This window comes from Anabrus simplex, chromosome 7 (genome assembly GCF_040414725.1).
Source record: "Anabrus simplex isolate iqAnaSimp1 chromosome 7, ASM4041472v1, whole genome shotgun sequence".
Taxonomy (NCBI): domain Eukaryota; kingdom Metazoa; phylum Arthropoda; class Insecta; order Orthoptera; family Tettigoniidae; genus Anabrus; species Anabrus simplex.
The window spans coordinates 179136543-179150149 of record NC_090271.1 but is presented as its reverse complement, the minus strand read 5'-3'; the positions used below and the strand labels follow the sequence as shown (position 1 = coordinate 179150149).

Sequence of the window (13607 nt, the reverse complement as noted above, 5' to 3'; positions counted from 1 at the left end):
TTCTCTTATCTTCTCTTATCTTCACTTTCTTTCCCACCTTCCATACTGGGAGTTCTATTAATTTTAAAACTTTATCCATATCATCTCCTTCCAGCGCCCTTTCATTTTGTACCCTTATACTATCTCCCCTCTCTTTTAACTCTAGTCTCAATTTCTCACTCGTAGTATCATCCCAGATATACTTCCATCCCTTCTTATACCTCACCCTTTTTCCTATCCGTCTCTTAACTTCACTGTCATCATCTCTTTGTTTTATCTTAATGGGCATGTGTTCTGTTGTGCCACATTCTGCCACCTCAAAACTTATTATTTTACTTAACGCTGTTTCCGTGCGTACTCCTATATTCACTACACTCCCTCCCTTCGATGTGATGAATGTCAATTCCCCCTTAGTGTCTCCCTTCATCCATCCATTTAAAATATATAATTTTTCTATGGCACATAACTCTAATAACGTCACTCCATAGCTATTTATACCTTTGTCTTTACTTCTTCTATACAGATCAGATGTAATTCCCTCCATGGGAACTTAGAAATTTCCATACTTCTTCTATACCCTCTCACTTCGGTATCCTCCCTCCCATAATCTGGAACCCTATTACTCACTCTTGCATTCCAAGCCTCCATTAATATCATTCCATCTTCCACATTCAGGTCTTTAATTTTGTTTATTTCTTCAATCAATTCTTCAAAAAAATTTATTCGCATAAACTGAATCTTTAGGATGATTATATAATAGAGCCAGACAAATTGCCTCCTTTGCTTCACTTCCCATTTAAATTCTAAACCACACCACCTCTTCTACCTAATTCTGTATCCTCTCTACCTTCTCTGCTATGTCATTTATTAAAACTGTTATCCCACCAGGGTTTCTTCCCATCTTGCCTATTTTTTCCTTGTCACATTGACTACTCTATACCCATCCCATTCAATTTCTACCCGTTTCCCTAACCAAGTCTCCACTAGGGCAATAATCTCAAACTCCTTTGCTAATTTTTCAATTTCTTTGTTCCCGAGCTTCCCCATCAACCCCTCAATATTTCACAACTCTATCGTCATATCTAGTTATTTATTCCCTCCCCCTCTTTGTTTCTTTGCTTCTCCACTTCCACCGCTACTCCTTGTCACTCTTCCTTGCAAGTCTTCTCCATCTCTCTCCTCTTCCTTTTCTTCCTTCCTCTCCTCCTCCTTCCCTTTCTCCATACGTACGCCTTTTTTCCCTTCCCCATAAATCTTACAAACTTAGTGATCTTTCCTTATTTAGCATCTGTCTCCTCTCCATTTTACTTTCTGTGTTCCTTTTACTCGGTGTGGATGAATCATTATCCTGTCTCTTATTCCTTCCTTCACCCCTTTCACTTCACTCAGCACCACTCGTGGCACATTACTTGCTTCATCCACCTCTGCGTTGTGCTGGCTCTTCAAGGTCTCTGCATTCCCGACCGTCTGGTTGCTGACACTTCTGTTCAGCATTTCTCTACTTCCTGCACCTGATATGATGTGGACTTCGCTCACTTCCGTAATATCACTCTCCACTACGTCACTGCCACTTCTCCTTGTGCCCTTCGTCGCTACTCCCTCTGCCGTCAAGTTCTCCTTCTGCTGCTGTTGGTGTTCCTCATCAAGTTTCTTTAGTCGGCCCACCCCCCATATACGTGACCATCTGCTGTCTCCAACCACCAATTGCTGCCCTCTAATATATGCTTTAAGGTCTTGTTTTTTTGCCTCCCTTAAATGTCTCTTTAGGATTCTGTTCTGCTCGATGGCTTCCCTGTTCATCTCCCTTCTTAACCACACTTTCTCTCCTTTTAAATTGCCCAAATTCCTTATCACATTGTCAGCCATCAATGTAGATAATAATTTCACTGTGATGGGCCTCCTTCCCTTAACTTTCCCCACACGGTGCACATTGTCTATATCAACTTCACTAAAGTTGATCTTCATTCTATTCTAGACCACTTCCACCACTTTATACACTAGTTCCACTTTAGTCTCTTTTCCCTCTTCTTGCACACCATATATGAAAATATTCTTTCTCACACTTTCTTGCTCACCCCGCTCTACTAATCTCTTCGTTTCTCTCAGGTCATGCTCCAAACTTCTTACTTTCTGTTTCAACAGATCCAACTCTATTACACCCCTCCTCTTCCAATATCTTCTTCACATCTTCCTTAATACTCAGCTTCAGGTCCATAAATTCCTTGGATAGCTCTCGAATCATTTCTCTTATTTGCTCCGTCTGACAAGCCTCTCTTATCATCTCTCTTATTGCTTCGAACACTTCCCATCCAATGGAACCCACTGGACCTGGACCAGGATTCACTTCCACTCCTCCTATTATCAACAGCACCATCACCACCACCACCGCCACTCGTAGAGTAGCCACCATTCCCCGTTTTTCACCATTCAGCTCCATTTTTGTCTCCTTTCTACTTCCCTTTACACAGTTCCAGCTACCAATCACTATTCTGTATTGTGTCAGCATGTTGCCCATTGCTCCGCGCTCCACTTAGTTCATCCGCACTCCTTGCTGACTCCAAGACGACTGTGATTATTATTTATTGTCATAATTGAATGATCACACTTTGCCGAATAGTAGTGCAAAATGATCTAAACTGGTGTTAATACAAGCTAAAGTTAGCCAGCAGAGAGAAAATACATTTCAGACCAGATCTACATAGTTATCCTGGAAGTACTTAGTGAGTTGGATGCGCAGTATGGGTCATGTAGCTAGGTGCTTGCATTTAGGAGATGGTGAGTTCAAACCGTACCATCAGCATTCCTGAAGATAGTTTTCAGCGGTTTCCCATTTTTACACCAGGCTGGGGCTATTCGTTAATAAAGTCGATGACTGTTACCTTACCCGTCCTAGCCCTTTCCTATCCGTGTGAAAACTATCAGTTGTTACTGCAAAGTTAAACCACTAGCAAAAGGAAATTCTGGAAGTAAAATTAGAAAAATTAACTTGTATCATTGTAAACCATTCACCTTTTCTGTACATTCCCATGAAATTGAACATTTCAGTTATATCCGATTTAATTTTTCTCCCTTTCAAGTCATATTGCGAAAACTAGATTGTAGGCATACTTGTTTACCTTGTGATTAATATTGCATTGTTATAATTTCTCTTTACTATCATTAGTTTTGTTTTTCTGTATACATATATATATAAATGGAAGTTGATTTGGAGTGATCTATAAAGGTATAAAAATGAAAATAGTCGTGAATTAATGAAGTACTCCGAGGCATCTTAGAAACTTAAAACTCGCTACCAGAGTAGCTGGTGACCTCAGGATCTCTAGAAAATTAAAAAATTCCTGAACTTTCCAGGCTGGGCCAGGCTGGGAAATTTGAAATTTGGTGCTCAGCATAAGAACGTAAGTGTAAACATTTTGTTGCCATTGATGCTTTCACGGCCCGTACTTATAGACATAATACTGTATAGGCTTTTGGGCTTATGCTGTGTCAAGAAAATAAGGTTAAATTCTTTACATTTCACAGAGAACTCTGCTCTGTGTCTTCAGAAGAAATCTCGACTGTACATGAGGAAGGCTTCTTAAACAATGACTTTTTGAATTTAGACGTTATAATAGAAGTGGAAATGGTACGTTCATTTGCCACCAAATGGATCCCAGGACGTGGCGCAATGCTAGCATTCAAAACGGAAGCTGACCGAACCATCAGAATCTGTCTAAGCGGTTCACATAACGTGTTTACGTAACATATGACATTGACAGGTGTATGACATAGACATAAGCCTGGAATGAAACATCTGGCGACGAGGAACGTATGAATTTGGAAAGCACCGAGATGAAATAACAAGCGTTGTGCCACGTCCTGGGAGCCATCTGGTAGCGAATGAACGTACCATTTCCACTTCTATTATAACGTCTAAATTCAAAGAGTCATTGTTTAAGAAGCCTTTCTCATATACAGTTGAGATTTCTTCTGAGGATGCAGATCACAATGCGAAATGTAAAGAATATAACCTTCTTTTCTTGACATGGCATAAGCCCAAAAGCCTATACAGTATCATGAAAGCATTTCTTTCACCCAGTCATGTATATTTTTCTAAAGTGATGACTTATTGTTTTAATGGGCTTAAAAGTTTCCTGACAGTCATAATCTCCCCACCTCCCCTGCAAATCAAGATGGCAGTGCAATTTTCCGGATGAGCTAGAAAATTAAAATGTGGTATAATTATAGCTTTTAGCCTGTAACTGATGGAAAAATTCCAAGATGTTCAAATATTTAACTTTTTATCCCAAAAAATATAGAAATATTAGGGTAATTTTATTGACGGTGCAGACTTTCACTTCAAGGTAATTGGTGGCTAGATGGTAAGTTATATAATAAAGATAGAATCATCAAATTTGGCACGCACATTGGCACAGCCAGTGGCCATATGTGAGTTAAATTTGATTATTCCATTTGCCACATAAATATCCAAAAAATAAAGCAATGTATGAAAACTGTACCCAAATTTCACCCTATTCAAAATTTCTAACTCAATCTAATCCATAAATATAGGAGATACAAAAAAATGCCATAGGACCAGCCATATAGATCACTAAATTAGGCATCTTATGGTGCAATCAGTTAGTCAATATAATGTACCATTTAGCAGCAGTTAATCTTGAAATGAGGATATGCAATAATAAATGTGCATATGCTTTTGTATTTCTATTAAGTGTTACATTGAGGTTGATTTGTAGCAATCTAGAAAGGGGTGGAGGGTTGTCATTATAATTAAAACTCTGCAAATCCATAGTGACTGTCAATGGGGGAGGCATCTGCAATTGTTGTCAAAACTCTCCACATCAACTGTGACTGGCTGTAGGGAGGGGGGTGGGGGCTTCCATTATAACTGAAACTCCCGAACTCCACTGTAACTGGCATTAGTAAAGGGGGGCTGCCATTGTAAAGGAAAATTCCCTTCTCGATTTGACTGCCAGAAGCTAAGGAGATATGCAATTTTGGTGAAAATTTCCCTACCCGATTGTGTCTGACAGTAGGCAGGGGTGTCCACAATTATAAGCAAAATTCCCCAACTAGATTGTGACTGGCAGTAGGCAAAGTGGCCTGCTCTTATAATCGAAACTCCTCAATTGAACTGTGACTGGCATTAGGAAAGATGACCTGCTGTTATAATGAGTACCCTGCAACTTTACTGTGACTAGCAGTGGGAAGGCGTGTCTCTCATTATAATGAAGACATCCCAATTTGATTGTAACTTGTAGCACACAAGGGGGCCTGTTATTATAATGAAAGCATCCCAACTCGATTTTGACTGGCAGTATACAAACAGGTCTGCCATTATAATCAAAACTCCCAATCTCGATTCTGACTGGTAGTAGGCAAATATGCCTGCGATTATAACAAAAACTCCTGAACTTGATTTTGACTGGCATTAGGAAAAGGGGCCTGTCATTTTATTGTTAACACCACAACACAATTTTAACTGGCATTAGGGAAGACATCTGCCGTTATAATGAAAACTCCTCAATTCTGTTGTGAATTGCAGTAAGAAAGTGAGCCTGCCATTATAGTAGAAACGCCCAAACTCAATTGTGAATTGCAGTAGGAAAGGGGGCCTGCCATTATCATCACAACTCCACAACATGCACCTTACATGAGAATAAACGTATGGGGACTTCCCTGTGGTGTTTCTCGGATAATACTAATGAGGGAACACATACATGTGTTTCACTCAGATTCAGTTGAAATTTGGTAGGAATATTCGTGGGAGGCAGTAGAATGCTAAGGTGAAAACTGCATGTGCCCAGCGCAAGTTTAAACGCCAAAATAGAACAAATAAATAGTCGTAAAATTAGAAGTATCGGGGTGTGGTGGAGAGGTAGGGAGGAGCGAAGCAGCAGACGTGAGCCAACCGGGCTGTGGTGAGCTGCGCCAGCAGCCAGGCAGCGTATAGTTAGCGCGTTCCCCTTAACTTCCCGATTAGATGTGCAAAGCGTAAATATGAAAACAGCACATGAAACAAGTGTACAAAGGATGATGTTTGAACAATGATGCCAATAAGGTTTGAAAAATTCACGCCCGAGTTCTTGTTACTTGTTGTAATTAGTGCAATAGTGATTATTTACAAAAAAGTAGACAAGGCACAGATACTGTGTGCACCATGCACATCTCACAGCGCTGTCACTTTCACAAATATTACATTGATTATAGGAAGGCTCTTCTTTGAAACAATAATCGACTGGATTAACAAATTGTGAAAGTTTCTTGTTAACATAGCCACATTTGTACCAGCTGTACTGCCACATGCTACGAAAACACGGAGAGGAGAACTGGTTGTGCGTCAAAAATTGCACTTTAAAAATGTTGTTCCTTTAATGTAACTTGATGTCTAACAAGTTTAACAAAATTAAATCGTACAAAATACGTATAAATTGCTTCCAAATGTGGAAGCCCAAAACATCTAACGGCTGGATAAGTCCAGTGGCTCCTTTCGGAATTGTTTGAACATTAATAATTTACTTACGCCCAATTTTAGCATTTAAAATATTTTCTTACTCCTGTCTGGTCCAGGAATCGAGAACTAAAACATTGTACTCTGGTACTAGCTCACAATAAACATCCTGTAACCATTTCTGTACAAGTTCTTTGGTCAGTTTTCCAGACTTTGAAGGCATAGTGTACACATTTGGTGCGGTAAATAGTTTGTTCTATATTAGGACCAAATTTGCCATTTTTTTCTTTCAACACCACTAGCAACTTCGGCAGGAGTTGTCCATCTGCCGAAATTATTGACTGTATTGTGTAGCTGTGAGTTAGTGAATTCATAGATTGTGCTTCCGCTAATACGACTTTTTCTCCTCGTTCATTATGGGTCCTGCCAAAATGGAACTCTTCATGAAAACCAGACTGATCAGTATTAAACACACAATCTGGGCTGTGACTTTCTCTTAATTATGACACTTCTTCCACAAACAGTGTATCTTCTTGTTCAAATTGGTACTTTTTAGATACAAATTTGCAAATTTTTCTTGATCCAATTTTGAAATTCTTTTTAAAACTCATTACCCAGGAATGAGACGCTCGAAATGTGTCGTAGCTAACTAGATGAGCGTACTTTAAGGCCCATTTTTTAATATTTATATCGTGAACAATTTTGTTTCGTTGTCTACTTTCTTTGAACTTTTGATAAGTCTTCTTCATAACAAATTAAATTTTTTCTCCCATTGGTCACCGTTTTCTGTTGCTCGCACCTCTAAAGCTCTTGCCGGAACTTTAATTTACAAAACCTTTGTTTCACTGATGCGAAGCTCCTCTGTTTCCCAACTTTGCTTCGCCAATATTCGACAACCTTCTTCTTGTAAGTTATTGGGATTAGGCGTTATTCAGCCGCTGTTGTGGATGCAGGGTTAGGAGCAACATTTTTGGAGACGAGGTCAAATAACAGTGTTTCAATATTGTCTTCCTCGAAATGTAGGTCATCATCTGACATATCCAATGTGCCATCCAGTTCGACTGTCATATCGGTATCTAAAAACCTCAACATAAAAGTAATTGAGAAGTCTCCACCTTATGAATACATTAATTTATTTACTAAAGTAGTAAATTCTGTCAGTACCGGTTTCGATCCCTAAGGGATCATCCTCAGCTGACACACAAAAAAATTTATATAATTACAAAAACATCACATTAATAGTCCAATTGAATCAGACATAGAAAGATTGTTTGTTGATATATTAGTGGATTCATCTATTGGCTTAAAAATACCATTGTGTGAGGTATATAACTTTGTTATGTCTAGGTTATTGAACATCAAGTGGATTTTACACTTGTTCACATTAATTATAAAACTGAGATAAAGTTACACTTATATACACTAGTGTTTGTAATTGCTGTACAGGCTTAAAAGTCTATAGTGTGCACGGCACATCAAACGCAACTCAAATTATAACAGTCACCATTTGACTCAGTGACGGCATATGTAACTCTTCAATGATATTTACAAAGCAAGATAACTTCATCACTAGCAACAATCCATAAAATCGCAACTAATGATAAAGCAACATAAGCTTCAACTTACAATATACTTACTAATTCACCAGTGCAGTGTAGTAATGTAAACAGTGAAATTAGAATAAGGAATTGTACCTATTCCATTTGTTACTATTTCACCTGGCTTACAAATATTTTTAACCGGCTTGCTCTGTCGGATCAAAACTTTTTATGTTGTACACTATAAGACAATAATGTTGATACATATTTTACAAAACTAATATAAACAAGTGTAAACCCCATTTTACGTTAAAAATAGGCACACGAGGCAACATATATCATACAACAAGGAATTTTAAATTCAGAATCCTTTCTATTTTAATAAGTATTTTTAACTCCTGGTCCAATTGGACTAGTTTTACAAAAATGTAACGTCCCAGAATTAATGCAAGAAATGTAAAAACTTACTTGGTGTTTTCAGATCAGACACAATGAAACAATATGCCTCAATACTATAGACTTTTAAGCCTGTACAGCAATTACAAACACTAGTGTATATAAGTGTAACTTTATCTCAGTTTTATAATTAATGTGAACAAGTGTAAAATCCACTTGATGTTCAATAACCTAGACATAACAAAGTTATATACCTCACACAATGGTATTTTTAAGCCAATAGATGAATCCACTAATATATCAACAAACAATCTTTCTACGTCTGATTCAATTGGACTATTAATGTGATGTTTTTGTAATTATATAAATCTTTTTGTGTGTCAGCTGAGGATGATCCCTTAGGGATCGAAACCGGTACTGACAGAATTGACTACTTTAGTAAATAAATTAATGTATTGATAAGGTGGGGACTTCTCAGTTACTTTTATGTTGTAGTATCTATCAATACGGACATGAAGCTAATAGATTATAATCCAAAAACCTGTCGACAATTAGACCTGTAAAACGGAGACAAGAATGCAATTCCTGTGAACGCTTGTTTTTCTCGTAAAAGTAAATATATATAAATACATTGATCTACTTACGATATAATTCCAATCCCAAATTCCTTTCATCTTCAGAAAATGGGGTGTCTTTTTGTCACACTCTGTAAACAATTCTGAAGGCAGGTATGTGCGAACTGCGGTGTAGTAAAGAAGAGTGGCCGAGAGGGGGTGAGAGGTCATTCATTCGACTCGAGCGAACAGCCTGACTATACGCTGCTCACGTCCGCTGCTTCGCTCCTCCCTACCTCTCCGCCACACCCCGATACTCCAGCGGCACTTCTAATTTTACGACTATTTATTTGTTCTATTTTGGCGTTTAAACTTGCACTGGGCACATGCAGTTTTCACCTTAGCATTCTACTGCCTCCCACGAATATTCCTACCAAATCTCAACCGAATCCGAGTGAAACACATGTATGTGTTCCTTCGTGAGAGACATGCAGTTTAATGAAATCTTACATAGAAATCTGTATACAGTGTAGAATACCGTAGCAAAGCATGGGTATGTTTGCTAGTTATATATATATATATATATATTAATATTACAGGGTGTGTTACAACCTCATGATGCGTGTGTTATTTTATGTTATGTTGTAGATCAAAAATTTGGAAGAGACTGTCAGCAACCTAAAGGAATCTCTAGGCACTGCAAAAGGTGAAATGGAGAAGGCTCACCACATGGCCATGACATATGTAAGTTTCATTTCCATATTCACACGGAAATAACTTAAAAATTTGTGTATTGAATCACAGGGATATACTCAAACAAGGACATTTGTGGCAGCTGATAATAGTTGGTAATTTTGGAACCTTAACTGAAGAATATTCATAAGAACATGATACTAACAGAATCTTTTCATTAAATTAGTTGAAAAATAAAATCCGTATAACATTTTATAAGCCGGCCCCGTGGTGTAGGGGTAGCTTGCCTATCTCTTACCTGGAGGCCCCGGGTTTGATTCCCGGCCAGGTCAGGGATTTTTACCTGGACCTGAGGGATGGTTCGAGGTCCACTCAGCCTTTGTGATTAGAATTGAGCTATCTGACAGTGAGATAACGACCCCCGTCTAGAAAGCCAAGAATAACAGCCAAGAGGATTTGTCATGCTGACCACATGACACCTTGAAATCTGCAGGCCTGCAGGCTGAGCAGCGGTTACGCGGTAGGCCGAGGCCCTTCAAGGGCTGTAGCGCCCTGGTTTTTGGTTTGGTTTAAAATTTTATTCGGTAGATAATAGGTTCGAATCGCAATGTCGGGAGCCCTGAAGATGGTTTTCCGTTGTTTCCCATTTTCACACCAGGCAAATGTACCTTAATTAAGGCCATGGCTGCTTCCTTCCCATTCATTGCCTGTTCCTGTCCCATAATCGCCATAAGACCTACGCATCGGTGCGACGTAAAGCACATTGTAAAAAATAAAAATAAAGTCCGTCATGTAACAAGACGAAACATACACTGACCAATTGTAAATAATTGTGAGTAATACAAGTATTGATTAGGTTGACCTTAATTAACAAGGTATTTTGTAACGCAGCTTTTTTTAGCAAATAGTAGCAGGTAGGGACCATTTTCAGAGGCAGTCTTACCCAGGGAGTGGCGCCCCTACCTATGTGGGTCCTAAAGAACACTGACCTGGTGTGTAACATTTGGTAACATTCCCAGCTCAGGGTTATGAGTGAAAACCTCAATGACATCTACAGTGGAGAAAGTGTACTTCAGTACAGTGGAGATGGCGGAAGAGGCAGCCCTGTATTCAAGGATTAATATGAGTACAACTGCTGCCTTGTAGGTTGAGGTGACTGGACATCAAAGGCTAAAGGAGAAAACCCTGAAAGAATATCTCCCTCTGTGTTAGGCTCAGCAGTTCAACAGAGGGGTTATTGAGGAAGTTAGTTTCAAGAATAGCCGGCCCTGTGGTATAGTGGTAGCATGCCTGCATCTTACCCAGAGGCCCTGGGTTCAATTCCCAGCTGGGTCAGGGATTTGCACCTGGATCTGAGGGCTGGTTCAAGGTCCACTCTGCCTATGTGATTAGAATTGGGGAGCTATCTGATGGTGAGATAGCGGCCCCGGTCTAGAAAGCCAAGAATAACGACTGTGAGCATTCATCGTGCTGACCACATAACACCTCATAATCTGCAGGCCTTCGGGCTGAGCAGTGGTCGCTTGGTAGGCCAAGGCCCCTCAGGGCTGTAATGCCATGGGGTTAGGTTAGTTAGCTTTCAAGAATAATACGAACCTTGGATGTAGAAATTCATGACAGCAACATCAATTTAGAGCAAATGACGGCTTACAGCCTTAAGTTACACCAGCTACTCAAATCGAATGAAGACAAAGTATCAGAGTGGGAACGTGAAATATCCTGGCATTGATAAATAAAACTGAAGAGCTGGTTGACTTCATGGAAAGGAGGAAGCTTCTGATCATTGGATTGAGTGAAACAAAGTGGAAGAAAACCGGGAAAATGAATATCAGATTAGACTATAGTCTCTACTGGTCTGGAAATGAAGTAGAGTCTAAGAACAGAGTGTTATTTACGTAAAGGCGTAGATGCTTGTAGTCAAGTCAGGTTTGTTAATGAAAGGATAATTAAATTCTCTGTGAACCTAAGAGGGAAAAAATACAATGTAACGCAAGTATATTCCGTACATGTAGGATGCTCAAAAAAGGAAAAGGCCAACTTCCTTAATAACTCAGAAGAACATGCCGAGTACGAAAATCTTGTAACGGTGGTTTAAGATCGTTAAACAAAGGGAAGAAATTTAAAACCACAGAATTAAAACAAGGGTAAAATACATGACAACTAAAGGCAATATGGGGACAGGGGAAGGAACCCTACGAGGTTATGGATCAAAGGCCTTTTGTGGCCGAAACTTCGAATATAGGACAATTAATACATATTTATTGTAAAAAACACTAAGAATAGGAAATACTGAACACCACAAAATAGAAATATGTACCCAATTAAGTTGCAGTCTTACAATGATCTAGCCAATGTTTTTCTTGAAGGAACATACCTTTTGAATTACTATGGACATCAAATAAAACAGAAGTTCCCATGTGAAAGCAAATAGGTCAAACAGGTCCACTGTGCAGAGTGGGTCGATATTGAAATAAAATTACAAGTTCAGAATGGGAAGCGACCAACATTACTAAAGAAAAATACAGATTCTAGAAAAACAATTCAAATTAAAACAGATTTACTAAGGTCAAGCTTAGTGAGAAATGTAATTTTAAGGTACAGAAACTTTTAAAAGAGCTTGCTTCATGCAAACATGATAATGGGTGTATAATACCTTAACATCATCGTAAATTAAGATCGATTCCTGAAAGATCGACGGGGAAGCTCCTGTGACAAGGTAGGATATAAAATTAAATTAAGTTACATTAGGAAATTTAAGATTTGCTTATCCCAAGAAAGCCAGAGCTCCCCATGGAACACAGGGCTCCTGTACAACACGTCTGCTCTACATGATCCCGAAGACAGAATGAAGCTACCCTGCAACATGCTTCCCGAAGGTAGCCCATGCTAGGTGATGCAATAGGAAACAGTACAGCAAAATTAATTACCAATGACTGCACAGGAGTTGTATCTTGTGAAAATTTCAGAAAAATTCACACTTGTGGTACAGAATGTCCCACAAATTCAGGTGAATAAATTTAATACAGTGTTTTTTTTAATGATCCAGAATTTACTTGGAGGAGGCCAAATATAGAAACACAGCACACGTTACAATCTAATTGTAATGGGTGATTTTAATTCACAAGGTGGCTCACAACGAAAAGGATATAAATCCACACAGGGCCCCCATGGAGTGGGAAATAAAAATTAAGAGGGAGAATATAATACTAGATCTGTGCATGAGAAATAACCTGATAGCAAGTAACACTTGGTTCACGAAAAGGGACTCCCATAAAATCAAAAATATAGCTGGGATGATAAAACGTGTACTGTAATAGATTATGTTCTGACAGATAGATAGATAGATAGATAGATAGATAGATAAATGTCTTTATTGGCGTAGTTAAGGCCATTAGGCCTTCTCTTACACTAAACCAATTTGTACATAGAATCAAAGTTAACACTACCATAATTAATACCAAGTATAGCACACTTAAAGACAATCTAAATACTTTATAACAGAAATAAAATTCCACCCCAGTGAGATAAACATACTTACAACAACAACAACAACAACAACAATTATAATGATAATAATAATAGCTAAACATACTTACAACAACAACAACAACAACAATTATAATGATAATAATAATAGCTAGTGGTAGTAATAATGTACTAACACCATCAGTAAAAGACTAGAAATGCACAGTTCATTCATATCCTGCTGTACCTCTTAATGCTCTTTTAAATGGCCTTGTGGTTGATATTCCTCTGACGTCGTCCGGTAAGCGATTCCATTCTCGGGTGGCAAACACAGAAAATGAGTTATTATATGTTGCAGTTCGATGGTGAGGAATGACAAGCAGGTTTGATGTTTGAGCCCTTGTATCTCTGTTATGCACATTTGAGAAATAATTAAAACGCGAAGAAGGGTAAGATGGGGAAGTTGTAGTAAGGACTCGGTGGAGGAGAGACAGAGTATGATGATTACGGCGAACATGGAGTCGCGACCAC

General features: G+C 38.7%; 1 protein-coding gene across 5 annotated transcripts in view; it reads left to right on the top strand.

Annotated features, from left to right (window-relative positions):
- The window catches only part of LOC136877770 (paramyosin), a 652246-nt gene that overhangs the window by 468929 nt on the left and 169710 nt on the right, over positions 1 to 13607 (top strand). For all 5 annotated transcript variants that reach the window (XR_011018593.1, XM_068228645.1, XM_068228647.1 and 2 more), the window contains one exon: positions 9567 to 9662. Coding sequence is in view for 4 of the 5 variants with exons in the window: in XM_068228645.1 (XP_068084746.1) it covers positions 9567 to 9662 (96 nt within the window). In the remaining variant the exon portion in view is untranslated. The remainder of the gene's footprint in view (positions 1 to 9566; positions 9663 to 13607) is intronic.